The 15755-nt window shown below is 41.7% G+C and overlaps 1 protein-coding gene across 6 annotated transcripts in view; it reads left to right on the plus strand.

The window, feature by feature from the left end:
• Nucleotides 1-15755, plus strand: part of FAT1 (FAT atypical cadherin 1) — a 112142-nt gene that overhangs the window by 45276 nt on the left and 51111 nt on the right. For all 6 annotated transcript variants that reach the window (XM_060278780.2, XM_060278782.2, XM_035111841.3 and 3 more), the window contains exons 4-6: nucleotides 8091-8152; nucleotides 12965-13294; nucleotides 13852-14062. In XM_060278780.2, the coding sequence (XP_060134763.2) occupies nucleotides 8091-8152; nucleotides 12965-13294; nucleotides 13852-14062 (603 nt within the window). The remainder of the gene's footprint in view (nucleotides 1-8090; nucleotides 8153-12964; nucleotides 13295-13851; nucleotides 14063-15755) is intronic.

A 15755-nucleotide genomic window follows, 5' to 3' on the forward strand; every position in this document is an offset into this window, starting at 1 on the left:
GCATACAAAGTTTGTACTTTCCCCTGAACATGATTTAAAGCTAAGTTCAGTGGAGCAGTTATACCAAGGCACAAAATAATTCCTGCAAGGCCTATGTGGGTGGCAAATTTATCCTTTTTTATGTACAGTAGTTGGGATTGGGGTTTTTGTTGGAGAAGCTTCAGACAAATATGCAAAGTGGGCACCTGATATCTCTACTAAACTGTAAGTTCAGATTACAGGCATCCCCAAACTGAGGCCCTCCAGATGTTTTGGCCTACAACTCCCATGATCACTAGCTAACAGGACCAGTGGTCAGGGATGATGGGAATTGTAGTCCAAAACATCTGGAGAGCCGAAGTTTGGGGGTGCCTGGTTCAGAACTTAGATCTGAAGGCGAAGAATGCCTTGCTGAAGCTTTGCAGGGTCTGCGTCTGCTTATTTCTGGGATGGAAGACTACGGTACCTAGGTATCACTGCCTTGAGTTCTGCTGTGGAAGAAAGGTGAAGTATATGTGTATTACATAATCACAGTTTTTTTAAGGCTGTAATAAGCTAATTCTTAACGTTGCCTCCATGTTCTGTACATATGGGGCAGCAGGGGATGCAGGCATTGTCTCAGTTCCATCACTGCTCCTCTGGCCCCCAATGTGTGGGGAGTTTGTAAGCTGTGATGACAGTGACCTGGGAGTGCAGGAAGAATGCCCACTTAGGAGTGAAGCAGCTGAGCCTCGAGCAAAGAGTAGGCCTCAACAGAGGGTGGGACTCTTGCCAATGGTTTCAAGTCACAAGAAAGGAGATTCCAAGAAAGGAGAACTTTCTGACAATAAAAGCTGATTGACAGTGGAACAGACTCCCTTGGAAGATGGTGGACCCTCCTTCCTTGGAGGTTTTTAAGCAGAGGTTGGATGGCCATCTGTCATGGATGCTTTAGCTGAGATTCCTGCATTTCTAGATGACCCTGGGGGTCCCTTCCAACTCTTACAATTCTGTGACTACAGGTGTCCTCTACAGACAAGCACGTGTAGTTGTCTCTGATTAGAAGAGCATAGGTTTGCTGTGCCAGTCTGAACATAGGTCCAATGGCAGACTGTGAAGAGGCATGGAGTTTACTCTTTAATATTTTGTTAATCTTCCTTGGATTAGGAGTGACGATTTATAAAGAGAACCAGGGATGTATCTACTTGTAGGGACTGGTAGCGTTCAGGCATCATGGTAAGCAGTAGTTGATGGTTTACCAGGCATGACTGGGCCATGCCTGCTTTGCTCCTTCTGGTCTCACTGGGGAGAAACAAGCCTTGGTGCATAAGAAAAGCCTTGCTGGATCAGGCTAATGACCTATGTAGTCTGGTGTCTTAAAGCATCCCAACATTATGGCCATGGGAAGCCCTCAGGCAGGACATGAGCCCAGTAGCACTCTCCTCCCTTGTGCCTTTCGCTGTTTTAAAACCTTGCAGCATAAACAGAGTTCTCTCTGTCCACACTATGCTGCTTTCAATGGAACAAACACTGGTAGGCATTCAAATACACCTCTGCATTGGGGAATGTGCATTTTAGGTATGTATGTGAATGTGCATTCCACCAAAAGGAAGATAGTATGAATAGATGGCATTCTGTACTTGAATGCTTGTTTGATTTTGGCTGATGGTTCCTGATCCAGCTAATGATATTTGCAGAAAGCTACTTCTGCATATGGATCTCCTTCAGTGGATAAGTCAAGGAAGTATAAGAGTGTGAGCAGAGAAGAGAGCGGGAAACAAATTCCCTCTTTGCCCCATACTGTCATCTGCTTTGTCCATGCCATTTTGTTGTTTGCAGAAGGGCAGCACAATTTCCCCACTTTAATCTTGCACTCTGCTGCCGTGCTTCAAATTTGAAGAAATACTACTTTTTCACTTTTATGTGCTTTCAGTCTTCTTACATGCTCACTTTTGCCCCGCTGAGAAGTAAACAAGGGAGTCCTGTACAGTATCGTTTTTCAAACCCACTGCCATCCTAAGCCATTTGAGACCAGTTTTCCAAACAAACAGTACAAAAGCTTCTAAAGTCAATGAAAGAAAGCCGTCTAGAAAAGCTTTCTCACAGCCCCCTTGAAGCATTTTGTTCAAATATTAGCCTTTCCAATAATCCAAACTCGTAGTCTGGTGAATCTGATGTCAAACAATGAAACCATCAAAACAGGTAAAAAAGCTGCCATACCACATGGTGATTGAGATATATATATAAATATCACCAGACTAATATATAAATGTATATGTGCTTTCCTGCTGCTATTACAGGTTTACTTTAAACAAAATGGAGGAATAGAATACTGCATTTAAAATATAAGGTTGTACTTTTTTAAAACAACAACACCCCCCACATGATACAGTCCTGAAACAGTCATACCAATACTGTTCTTCAGAATCTTCAGAAATCCACTTCAAAGCTGGCAGGGGGCTCTGCCCATCTTGTCAGATTTGGCCCATAGGGGGTTCTTGTTGTTACCAATATGCCACCCATCTGACTGGGTTGCCCCAGCCACTCTGGGGTGGCTCCCAACAAAAATAGTAAAAGCACAGTACAACATCACATGCTAAAAACTTCCCTGAACAGGGCTAACTTCAGATGTCTTTTAAAAATCACATCTGATTGATGTGCTCGGAGGGCATTCCACAGGGCGGGCACAACTGCCGAGAGGGCCATCTGCCTCAGTTCCTGTAACCTCGCCTCTCGCAGCGGCTAAAAGTTTCTCGACCTCTCTGCTTTAATACATATAAAGGTGCTTAATTCTCCTTTACCGGAAGAGGACTTAATTTCTTTGTCAATTATGTCATGAGAATGGTTCTTTGAAAAGAAGGGTCTAAGCTCACACACTAAAATGATAATTTAAGGCACTTGCATTATTTGGCAGCCTGACTGTACAAGCCAAATGTGCCGGTAAATAGGTGTTACACTAGAAATGCTGTGCTGATGAGATATTACAGCTTGAGGCATTGGACCAGTGCTCAACATTGAGCTGAAACCTCAATACAGTGGTACCTCTACTTACGAATTTAATGCGTTCCGAACGCACATTTGTAAGTCGAAAAAAATTGTAAGTCGCATCCCATAGGAATGCATTGGGAGAAAAAATTCGTAAGTCGAAGCAACCCTATCTAAAAATTCGTAAGTATAAAAATCCTATCTAAACCGCATCCAAGATGGCGGACAGAGCTCCATTCGTAAGTAGAGTTATTCGTAAGTAGAGTTATTCGTAAGTAGAGGTACCACTGTATTTTGAAACTACTGGGGTGCAGCCACCATGTGCAACAAATCTTGCCACAAAACTGGGTCAAGGAGTACCTCAGAACTGCAGACCTGATATTTTTTATTTCTTTAGCAATAATGCCATTCTATCCAAAACAAACAGCGACTCTATTCTTTGATTTGTATTCTTCCTGACCAGTAGCAACTCTAATTACTTGCTTAGGTTCAGGTCTGTTGACCCATATCCAGTCCATTGATCTTAGTACCAGCAGCCTCCATGGACTCAGATGAAAAGGGGGGGGGGAGAGAGAGAGCGCTGGGTGTCATCATCGTGCTGATGGCACCAAGCCCCTAATCCCCAGATGATCCTGTTATTTTTAGTAGTTGTTAAAATGTATGGTTGCATCTTGGAATTATATTGTAGGGCAGCAGAAGATTACGATCAGAAATGTGCGTATTTGATGCCGAAAAGCTAAGAACTGGGACATATTTAAACAGACTTAAATGGATTGTTTCTTTGTGGTTGATTTCTGAATGGCTTTTGCCTGTTACTTGGTTGCTGACGTGCTCTGGAAAGCATAGAACTGTGGTGAATGTTGGCGGGAGAAAGAGTAGAGGCTTAATAAGGAGTTTAATGAGTCTTTACAGGAGATAATGGGATTTACATGCTCAAAAGTTTGGGATTACTTCTGAATTTAATCCCTGCCAGTCTCTAAGCGGACACATTTATCTTGGTTTATATTGCTTGGATGCAAGTAGATCTGCAGGTAACAATCCACAAACAAACAAACAAACAAATAGAAACCAGGCCAATCTAGTATGTATAAAAATAAGAGTGTGTTTGATTGTTTTGCAGTTTGAAACAACAGTTCAAAACATAATGCGCCCCTTTATGTTAAATTTTCTTCATGGTGCTGCCACCACATGAGACAGATTCCTTGTGGCAGATGTAATGTGTGGCCCTGAGGCATACCTTGGAAGCAGGCAAATAGATAGATAGATAGATAGATAGATAGATAGATAGATAGATAGATAGATAGATAGATGATAGATGGATTCTGAATGAGTGAGATTTGCTTGAGGAAGCATGTGCTGAGAGCAGTATATATTACTGCTTACAAATGATTGTAAGATGGAGGCAGATGTAGCACAGAATTTTTTCTTCTGCAGCGCTGCAAACCTTCTTTCACAACAGAACAATCAGGCAAGCATAAATCAAATGCCACTTCCAGCCCATCTGTCTGAACCCTCTCTGTCTGACTGCTCCATACTGTTGCTGCTCCCACGTCCAGGTGAGGGAACTTAATAAAGTGCCCTGCAGCTCAGTTCCTGAGATGGAAGAGCACAACCTGATCACAACTCAGGCACCTGGCAGTGGGCCACTTTATTAACTTTCCCCAGCTGGAGGATGAGGAGGAAGCAATAGTGAGGTGAAAAGGGAGGCTGTCTGGTGAGCAGGGAGCTGTAGGAATGATGAGCTTATAGGGGGATAAAAAGATCTTTCAGCATGCTCACCTGATAATACAACTGGGAAGGTTTGCCATGTTGTGAATGGGTGTGAGCCCTCTTTTTATATTTTTATTATACCTGTCTTCAGCTGCAATCAAATCTGTGTGTGATTTAAGAGTCCCACTTCAGCATTCCAGTGAACTATAAGGATACATGGCTTTTGGACTGAAATATAAAGATATGAGAGGCCAATTCATCTTACCGCCTTAGAATGCCTACATTTACCTTCCTAGTCTCTCTACTGTTGTTCTCTGGCCATCAAGCCCATATCTTAAGGACCTGTTTCCTTTCCCTGCATTCCATCACTTAAGAGACTATTGCCTGCAAAATCAGCAAATTCCTTATCTTGGCATCTGCATGCTGCTTAAAGAGACTTTGAGGAAGTAGTTTGGCGCGCAGGCGCATGTGCTCACAGTAGTTTTGCCGAAACTTGTTCCTACATTTCCTGGCTGCTGATAACATAGTGAGTGTTTCTGTGAAATATCAGGTATGAGATAAAATAGCAACCTTTGATCCATTGCAAGAAGTCCTACCCGCTTCCTTGGCAACACGCACACACAGAGAATACTCAAACAATGATGCAATTGTTGCTTTATTGATTTGAGATAGCTAGGCAAGTGCCGTATTTTACTTACATTAACATTATTGCTTATTATCACTCCCATTCACATCAGTTACACTCTTTTAAAGAGTAATGGAGAAAGAGGACTGCTGCTAAAGTGATACACACGCCCAGTCCCAAGAATCCTTGCCTTCTCAACTGCTGAAATTGCATTTAGGGCCGCAGAGTAGGAGCCTGTTTCTAAATTACCAAGTAACATTGCTAAAGTACTTAAATAAAGGAACTTATTTAAGCTCCAGTTAAGCCAAATAGTCCAATAGAACCACTCATGCTTAAAATGAAAAACATTCTAAAACGTCTTGCCAAATAACTGCATCCAGGAATGCATCTCTGGCTTTGAGACTTAATGGATGGATTTGAGACTTAATGGATGCAATCGTCAAGATGCGTTTCGAGTACAAATGCGAATTTTAGAAGAAGACCATCTTTACCATTCAGTAGCTGTCTATAAAAGCATTTTGGAGAACTATATTATGGTTTTTCAAAACAACCAGAATCAGGTTGCTGTTGCTGTGTTTTGTAAAATACTCTCATCATGCACTTCTGTCTGCCATGTTGCTTTTCAGTGCAAGCCACTAAAACGTGCAGGTGAAAAAAAAACATACCTGTACTTGAAGATAGGAACACCCATCCTCTAGAGCAGGCATCCCCAAACTTCGGCCTTCCAGATGTTTTGGACTACAATTCCCATCATCCCTGACCACTGGTCCTGTTAGCTAGGGTTCATGGGAGTTGTAGGCCAAAACATATGGAGGGCCGCAGTTTGGGGATGCTTGCTCTAGAGCAGGCATAGGCGAATTCATCCCTCCAGATATTTTGGGACTACAACTCCCATCATTCCTGACCATTGGTCCTGTTAACTAGGGATGATGGGAGTTGCAGTCCCAAAACATCTGGAGGCCCGAGTTTGCCTTTGCCTGCTCTAGAGAGTCTTGTCGGATGGACAGCCTGGAAGGATAACTGTTCACCATCATTCTGCCAGATGGTGGAACACATTAAGGGTATATAATCTTTTGGAATCTTCCAGAAGATTAGAGGTCAACAAAGTCCACTGAAAGTGTATCTAAGTACTGTTCAGTACAGTGGTACCTTGGTTTAAGAACAGCTTAGTTTATGAACAACTTGTATTAAGAACGCTAGAAACCTGGAAGTAGGTGTTTTGTGAACTTTGCCTTGGAAGCAGAACATTTGTAAATTAAGTCCCCCACTGCTATGGGAAAGCATGCCTTGGTTTAAGAACGCTTTGGTTTAAGAACAGACTTCCGGAACGAATTAAGTTCGTAAACCAAGGTACCACTGTACTGATCTTTCAGACTATGTGAATCAGAGCAGTTGAGAGACTCTTCCCTCAGTTTCCTTACCACACTGTGAATGAGTTACTTTTTGATTTGAGAAAGCAGTGTTTAGTAGTCTTAATATGTGCTTAATATGTGCTTTAAATCATTGTCACTTGCTACAGGTGCTTTAATATGTGTTCTAAATCATTGTCAATTGCTACAGGTGCAAAACCAGTCCAACCCCCCCCCCCCAAACCTTGTATAATACAGAAGACTGCAACATTTCCTTCAGACATTCAGTAATTTTTGTTAGATGGCTTGTTGAGTAAATTAGTCCAAGTGTTACTTAACACATTGGCCAATATCTAAAGAGCCTCACGTGTGCAAAGGGAGACCAATTGGCAATTTGAGCCCCAGCAGTACCTTGACACTGCATAACAAGATGCCCTGGAAAGGGGACCTGGTCATCCAGAAAAGTTTTCAGGGTAGAGACATAAAAGCCCCAGAGCATAGCTGGAACACCATGGACATCCTTCTGAGGTCCACCATTCATTTTCCCCATACTGAGTGTTTAAGAAAAACCCTGTGCACATATGTGTGGATAAACTGTTGTATTGGCAGATCTATTGCTTGCACCTCCATGCCCAGTGAAAGTAGGCTGCAAACAAGAGCAAAGTGCACATATATGCTTTGGTAGCCAGAGTTGTTTTCTTTAAAAAAATTAAAAAATAAATTTCCCCCTTTCAACTTATATGACCATGCATGGCATGGCTGGTACAAAGTCGTACAAGAAATTTGTCAGCCCAATCCCTGTAGAATATGTTTTGTGCATGCTGGCTATACAGAATTGCTTGGCTTGTAAATTTCAGGCTTCACATTTTCAGATGTTAGGTACAACATTTTGTTTAGTTGAGCCCTGTAAGAATAATATATGGAAAATATTTCTAGTGGTTGTGATTCTGAGACCACTCATTGGCATTTAAATCTGCAGTCCTGACACCTGTCGTCCTTTTAACTACCTAAACATTTTTTCAGTGCTTTTCTCCCCGGGGGGGACGCAGGGGTATGCATACTATCTAAACATTTTGTGAATCAAAGTTTGGCCTCATACATGGGGGAGTATTTCAATATGAGTAGGAAAATGAGAGTACCCCTAAACATTTTTTTAGAAAAAACCCCCACTGCATTTCTTCATTAGAGTCTTGCTCTATATGACTTGGCACCAGTGGCTGAAAGCCAGGTTGCACTTTTTGTCCATATACTCCTGTTAAAAATCCCAGCATTGACTCTTACAGCAAACTGTATTTTAAATGTAATGCAACTGCGAGTAAATTAAAGAGCATTATTTCCAAAGTCTTGGCATATAGTATTGTTTATTGACTCATATTTGGACCACTTTCCATGTTCTTCCCCTCTCTGCCTTTTCTCCTGTATTCTGCCCCAAGGATTAACAAATTGCTTGTTTATATTTGCAGGTCTAATTACAACAACATCAAGGAAACTTGATCGGGAGCAGCAAGCAGAACACATATTAGAGGTAAATTATGATGCTTAATTTCTTCATTTTAGCAGTTGTCTTGTATATCTTCATTACAACTTGGCTTCCCTGTATGCCATTGGTTGTCCCCGGAGTTGGTGAGGCTCATCTGGCAGCAACAAGAAACCGAACCTTTAGTGTCATTAGCCTAGTCCTGTGGAACGCTCTGCCACTAGAGGTTCAGCGGGCACTTTCTGTTTTAATCTTTAAAGTCTGCTGGAAACTTTTCTTTGCTGCCAATTAACAACAACAACAAAATAATAATATCTGCAATGGTTAGTCAAAATTACGCTGAAGCCTCTGGCAGGGCATGAAATCAGGGTAGAATAAGGAGTCAGCCCAAGGTAGATAGAAGTGGCTTATCCTAATAAATCTCTTCACTTTATATGGGTTTGGCACTCAACGGCTTGTTTGCTTTTGTCTCAGTGATTTTCATTCTTGCGAGCCACCCTGGTGCCTTGTTAATGTAAAGTATGGCAAATAAAAAGAAATAAGTATCCTTGCATGAAAGGATTGGGGGTTGTTAAAACCCTACCCCAACTCCCCAAACCAGCTCTAGTTGTGGGTGACACACCTTGTCTTCCTGTGTTAAGATTCAAGAGACTGCAAATCTCTTTCCAAACAGCGGAGCCCTCCTTTCCTCACTGAAGACAATTTGGAAGTGTGAAATGGGGCTCAGAGATAGTTCTTACTCCAGGTTTACACACACCCCAATTTATTTGGAAGGGGTGGGTTTAGCTTCTCTCCGTCCCTAATGTGATTACTGTATATACTTATTTCCTTGGTCCAGGAGTTGCATTACTCCATACCCTCCCAACATTTCTCTGATGAAAATAGGGATGTCTTAAGGAAAAGCGGGATATTCTGGGATCAAACCAGGATGGCTTCTGTAAATATGGGACTGTCCTTGAAAAATAGGGGCCCTTGGGAGGGTCTGGAGCCAGCTGCTGTGGTGGCATTCTATATATTTGCCAATGGAAACACATGTAAACCCACTTACTATTGTGAACAAGCAGTCCAACATGTTGCTGATACCTTATATTGGAAACAAAGCCAAAACTATTGCACCCTAAAGCATTGGATTCTGTGGCAGCTTCAGCAGTCTTGAAGACTCCCTCCTGCTCAGTAGGCCACGGGTACCTCCTGCTCAGTGGCAGGTTAAGGCTGCAATTTATCAAATACCAGGTTTATTTTCACAGTATTTCTGTTTACCGTGTGTTTATATCTGCCCTTGGTGATAGCTGTGCTGCTTTCAGAAACAAGAGGGAAATCTTTTGATATTCATAGAAGGCAAATCCTTGGCTATGCAGTTTTATAAGTATATAAAAGAGGGTGTGTAACATCAGCGGGAGAGTCTGAAAGGCAAAATTGTACAAACAAGCCAGAGGTATGCCGGCATTTGCAAAACTGCCAGGATTCTATAATGTAAAGCTACCACTAAGAAATACAATTTAGAGGATTGTTTTTCCCCCCTATATAGCCCAGTAAGTGGCTTTCAGCAGCTCTTGAGTCTGGTAGAAATGTTTTCCCTGTCCTTCTACCTGAGATATTTTTAAAAATGAAGGTGGCATGGATTTCACCTTGCACTTGTACGTATGAAATGTACAATTCTTAGGTCTCTTTGCAAGACAATCTGCTTTGTTTTAACTAACTGTAGATAGGCTTTATTGACGTGCATTCTGGCAGATTCTCCTGTTTCAGAAGATTGTGCTTTCTGGTGGGTGACTGAACCTCTTTGTTGATGATCACAGGTGTAGATCAGGAGTGATGAATAGTTTGTGGCCCTTCAAATATTTTTGAAATACAGCTCTGACCATCTCTGACCAGTGGCCATGCTGGCTGGGGCTGATGGGAGTTGGTATCTAATGATATCTGGAGGTCCACAAATTTCTATCTGGTAGCGATAGTCATCTGAGCTGGTCCTTAAGGTCACTAAGGCAGTGCCTCAAAAGAGCAGTGCGGTGTTTATTTTTGTGGGGTTTTTTTTTTACAGACACCACATACTATGACTACATGTGCATGTCATACTTTTGAGAGCACCCTTGTGGTGTTGGGAGAGGAAGACACTTAAAAGAGCAATGTTTTCCATTAACAAAGAATATCTACCGTGGTAGATTTAGATTAGGAATTGCACAAGGCTTTGCTTCCATATCTTTTCCTAATACTAATTTTAATTTCTTTAAACAAGTGATTAAAAAATGAACTGATTAAATTTCATCAGTGCCAAGTGCTGGTCCCTGTCTTCCGCTCTGCCTCCCTCTAACTTCATTTTCCTTTGTTGACTTGCGGAAGAGTATGTTGCCCAAATCAATAAAACCTTAATTTGGGCACTGCAATGTATGAAAAAAGGAAAGTTATGGGGTTTTTTTGTTTTTACTTTGAATGAAGTATTTCGAACAGCTTCCCTCGATTCTTTTATGTTTATATCTTTACAAAAAGCGGTTTGGGATGGAGTCCAAGATATTTGCAGAATGGTGGCAATATTATCAGCAGCTTGTGCCAAATGCTGTGCATCTGGCTAATTAATTGAGCATTAAAGTGTTGACCAGATGGACTGGCAAGTTTATCCTTGTTTGCTATTAAAATTTATCCCACATTTCACTCTTGTTTGCATAGTAACAACTATAAATATGCTGTATTCCATTTCGTGAAAACATTTTACTGGATTTTATAGGAAACAATTAAATGGAGTCTTGCTTTTAAATACGGCATTTTTTGTGTGTGTTTCATCAGACTCTCCTATCTCGGAATACAGTTCTTTCCATTTTATTTTTCTCCTCTGACAAAGGAGTATGAGATTGAAATTTTAAAGAGCAGTTTCACAAAGACTTACTACTTCTTCACTCAGAAGCTTAACAGTACATTCCTAAACATATTGACTCAGAAATTAAGCCCACTTTGTTCAATGGAACTTACTCTCAATTAAGTCTGCATAGCACTACAATGTTGGGTGGCTTTTTAATCACTGTACGGTGGTACATTGACTTACGAAGACGATCCGTTCCGCGGCGCTCTTCGCAAGTCGAAGTCTTCGGTTGTCGAAGTGCCCGTTCTGTGCATGTGTGAAGTGCGATTTTGCGCTTCTGCGCATGCGTGGGGCGCGCAGAACGCCTGCGCGGCGACAAGATTTGTGGGTTTGCCGACTTTGGAAGTCAAAGCCTTCGGAAGTCGAGTCATTCGGATGTCGAGGTACCACTGTATCTGCTGCATTCACATTGGTCTTGCTACCCTATCAGTATTATATATATATATATATATATATATATATATATATATATATATATATATATATATATATATATATATATATTTGTTGGAACCTGGACATCAAATGCTATATGAATCAGAAGCTGATGATAGATCAAGGGTCAGCAAACATTTTCAGCAGGGGGCCGGTCCTCTGTCCCTCAGACCTTGTGGGGGGCCAGATTATTATTATTTTGGGTGTGTGTGTGAATGAATTCCTATGCCCCACAAATAACCCAGAGATGCATTTTCAATAAAATGACACATTCTACTCATGTAAAAACACACTGATTCCTGGACCGTCCATGGGCCGGATTTAGAAAGTGACTGGGCCGGATCCGGCCCCTGGGCCTTAGTTTGCCTAACCATGTGATAGATGGTCGAACCAATCAACCTACTCTTTCCAAAATTGTGTGGGAAATACAGGTGCAGTTTTTCTGGCTTGCCCATGAAACTCTTTGGGTGGTCTTGGACAAGTCAAGTTCTCTCAGCCTACTATTCCTCACAGGATCATTTTGTGGCTAAAATCCTTCTCTGAGAAGGGTGTGGTAAAAATACAATAAAAGGTGATTGACTGTTCTAAACTGGCAATACAGTAGATGAATAAACCAGATGTTCTTTATTTCAAGACACTTTCTCCATTCGCTTTTATACTGTCTAACACATGTATGCACTTCTTTTCTCTTTTTAAGAAAAACAGCTCTTCTCAAGCAATTACATTTTGCGGGATTTTATTTGGTCTGTTTAGAAGGCCAAGTTTTATTTATACTGGGGTGGGGAAGCTCTACCCCGTGAGCCACATCCGGTCCACCAGGATTTCCCATTTGGACAACCTGGTCGTTTAGGGCAGTGTTTCCCAACCAGTGTGCCTCCAGATGTTTTGGGACTACAACTCCCATCATCCCTAGCTAGCAAGACCAGTGGTCAGGAATGATGGGAGTTGTAGTCCCAAAACATCTGGAGACACACTGGTTGGGAAACACTGGTTTAGGGCAAGCCGTGTATACAACTAATTTCGCTTCGGAAACATCCTTACATGTGCAGAAGGATTGAAAAAATGCAAGAGGCTTGCAAGTGCAGTTACTCAGTTACCAATACATTATTATTCTTTAGCAGCTTGCAGTGAAGGTTTTCAAAATAACAGGGTTTGGCTCACAGGGGTGAACAACATTTGCATTATTCTCCCCCTTTAAATGTCACATTTATTCTTTTTACAGCCTGACCTTTGTACAAGCAGTTTTATTTTGTCTGTGTGACATAACGGCATGTTTAAAGTGTATTTTCTTGCCGATTCTTCCAGTCTGATGAATTTGCATTTTTGGAGCAACAGAAATGGACTTGAGATAAGCAAGGTTTAAAAAGAATATTTTAAGTATTGCCAGTGAACTTGCACCGAAATGTTTTGGACATATAAAATCTTCCAACTTTTTAAGGAAGCAGAGTTCTATTTCACTACCTGTTGCTTTAAGCTATGTCAGTACTGCTACTGACAAGACACATGTTAGAATCCCCCCTCTCATTTTTCCGTGTTTATGTAAATAGGAATATTTTTTTTGTCATCAATAGGTAACAGTTGCAGACAGTGGTATACCAGCAAAGTCGACTCTCGCCCGCATCATTGTGAAGATCTTAGACGAAAATGATAGCAGGCCTCAGTTCTTGCAAAAGTTCTATCAGATCAAACTGCCTGAGCGTGAGAAACCAGAGAGAGAGAGGACTGCCAGGAGGGAGCCTATCTATCGCGTAGTAGCTGCAGATAAAGATGAAGGTCCCAATGCGGAAATATCTTACAGCATTGAAGATGGTGATGAGCAAGGCAAATTTTTTATCGACCCAATAACTGGAGTGGTCTCCTCTAAGAAGTATTCTGGAGCTGGGGAATATGACATTCTTACAGTAAGTAATATTTCAGTTTTGACATGCTATCGGTATCTTAAAATGCTTACTATGCAGCCAGAGGACTTGGGAAACCTGATACCGAATTAGACAAGATTTATTTAAAAGAGTGCAACGCAGGTGTGTTTCTCTTCCAGTTGAAATATGGATGGAGAAGCTTAATTTATTTCCAGGATTTAAAAGAAGTTAATTGCATTGGCGTTCTACCTGCTCATCAGAGATTATAAAAGAGCACCTTTTCCCCCCTTTTTTGAACAGTTTCAAGCACAATTTCCTATGCTGCATGGATTTGTTACATTTTTTAAAAAAAAAGTCTGAGGTTGCAATTCTGTGGCATTTACATCGGAGAAATCCCCATTGGACTCAATGGGATTTTTGAGCAGACGTGTATAGCATCGTTTTGTAAAGCTCCCTCAGGTTTACAGAACTTAATTTCATGGTTCTTGGCCTCTTGTTACTGAGAGTGCTGTCAACTTTAATTTCTGCATGCCTGTGTTTTGTATGTGATCTGTCCTGGTTTACATTAATTTTTTTCAATCTTGTGCTATATTTATTAGATTAAAGCAGTGGATAATGGACGCCCCCAAAAGTCTTCAACAGCTCGGCTTCATATAGAATGGATCCCAAAACCCAGTCCTGCCCCTGAACCGATTTCTTTTGAGGAATCCTTTTTTTCTTTTACTGTCATGGAAAGTGATCCAGTAGCTCACATGATTGGAGTAATAGCTGTGGAACCACTTGGCACCCCGCTGTGGTTTGATATTACAGGTAAGACTTTTTGACGATGAATGTTCATCGGGAATTATGTGGTGATTATTTAGGCTGTTGTTCATAGATTTGATATGTTCTAATCCCAAAATAAAAATGGCTTCTAAAACAAATTTAATCATGAGCAATTCTTGTTTGTATAGGCTAGAAGTAGCCAAAGTGGTGTGTGCAACTCCAAATACCATCAGCACTGGCCAGAATGGCCTGTGGTCAGGGAGGATGAGATTTGTAGTCCAGCAACTTTTAGGGCACACCATGTTGAGTATACTGCTACAAAGAATATATTGTTAACCAGAGATGGCATATAAATTTTAGGCTATTTCTTTCTATCTGTCTCTCATCTGTCTATCTATCTATCTATCTATCTATCTATCTATCTATCTATCTAATGAAATGATTGTTTTGCTGTTTTTCTTCTATAGTTTAGATTTTTTTAATAGTCTTGCCTCTTTCACTGACCAATAGGGGTGGAACTTCAGCATCACACCAAAGTGATGTTTATGTTCATTCAAGGCTTGATGGAAACATCTCTCCTCTTTCCAGCAATCTGTTCTGGGGGATCTCCCTGTTAGGCTCTCCTACTCATGAGTAGGACCTTGGCAAAGACACATGCCCGACTGGCATGTTCTCCCTCCTGGTTGATCGTTCGGGAGTTTCAAAAGCTTTTTCCAGCCCGGACACCACAGCAACTGATGCCAACTGACATCAGCACACTCAGGGATCCGCAGAATGTTTGCAATTTGTAACAGACCTCAGTAGCACAGCATTTGGCTGATCTATTTTATTTACATATAAACACACATGGAGCACTGCAACATGGCTCCCTCTCTCTCTAGCATCAGACAACATAGAGAAAAGAACAAAGGACAATAGTCCCACTTCACGGAACACAGTAACACAAACATCCTGTCTCCATCACTTCCCACTCTGTGGAATGTAAACATATACCATCATGTGATAGACAACAATCCCATGACTGCAGACACTGGGAATGAATTTCCAACACTCCCAACCCCCCTCCATCATATTTTGGGATGGGGAGCATTTTGTTGTGCTAGTAGGACTGGTTACACTGGCTTCCACTAGCAAAGCAGCTTACCGTATTTTTCGCTCCATAGGATGCACTTGACCATAGGACGCACCTTGTTTTTTAGAGGAGCAAAACCAGAAAGTGTGTCCTATGGAGCGAAAAATACGTAATCTGTCCCATGTATGTATGTAAACCCCACACAGTCTGTCCTATTACTTACTTCGTCTACGCGCGAAATTTCATTTGTGGTGCAAAGGCACCTCCTTCCCCAGTAACATGATTGACTGTGCCATGCCTTTCTGGGGGAATGCAGGGCAAGTGTACATCTGGGGCTGCAGCCACCCCAGCACTACTTCCTTGAGGGTTCAAGTCCTTCTGAATAAGGCAGAGTCTGCGGATGGTGTAACGTGTCAGGAGTGCACTTCTCAGAGTGGATTGTAGCCCAAAGCAGGTGGGAAAAATCTGTCCAAGGTGAAATCCTAGCACAAGGTGTAAGGCAGTCAGCCCTCCAGATGTATTTGGCCTACAACTCCCATGATCCCTAGCTAGCTGGACCAGTGTCAGGGATGATGGGAATTGTAGTCTCAAAACATCTGGAGGGCCAAGTTTGAGGAAGCGGTGGGTGGTGGGGGAAGCAATGCAACTTTCAAGAGTGGATATTAG

This window comes from Zootoca vivipara, chromosome Z1, assembly GCF_965207765.1.
Source record: "Zootoca vivipara chromosome Z1, rZooViv2.hap1.1, whole genome shotgun sequence".
In the NCBI taxonomy this organism is placed as follows: Eukaryota; Metazoa; Chordata; class Lepidosauria; order Squamata; family Lacertidae; genus Zootoca; species Zootoca vivipara.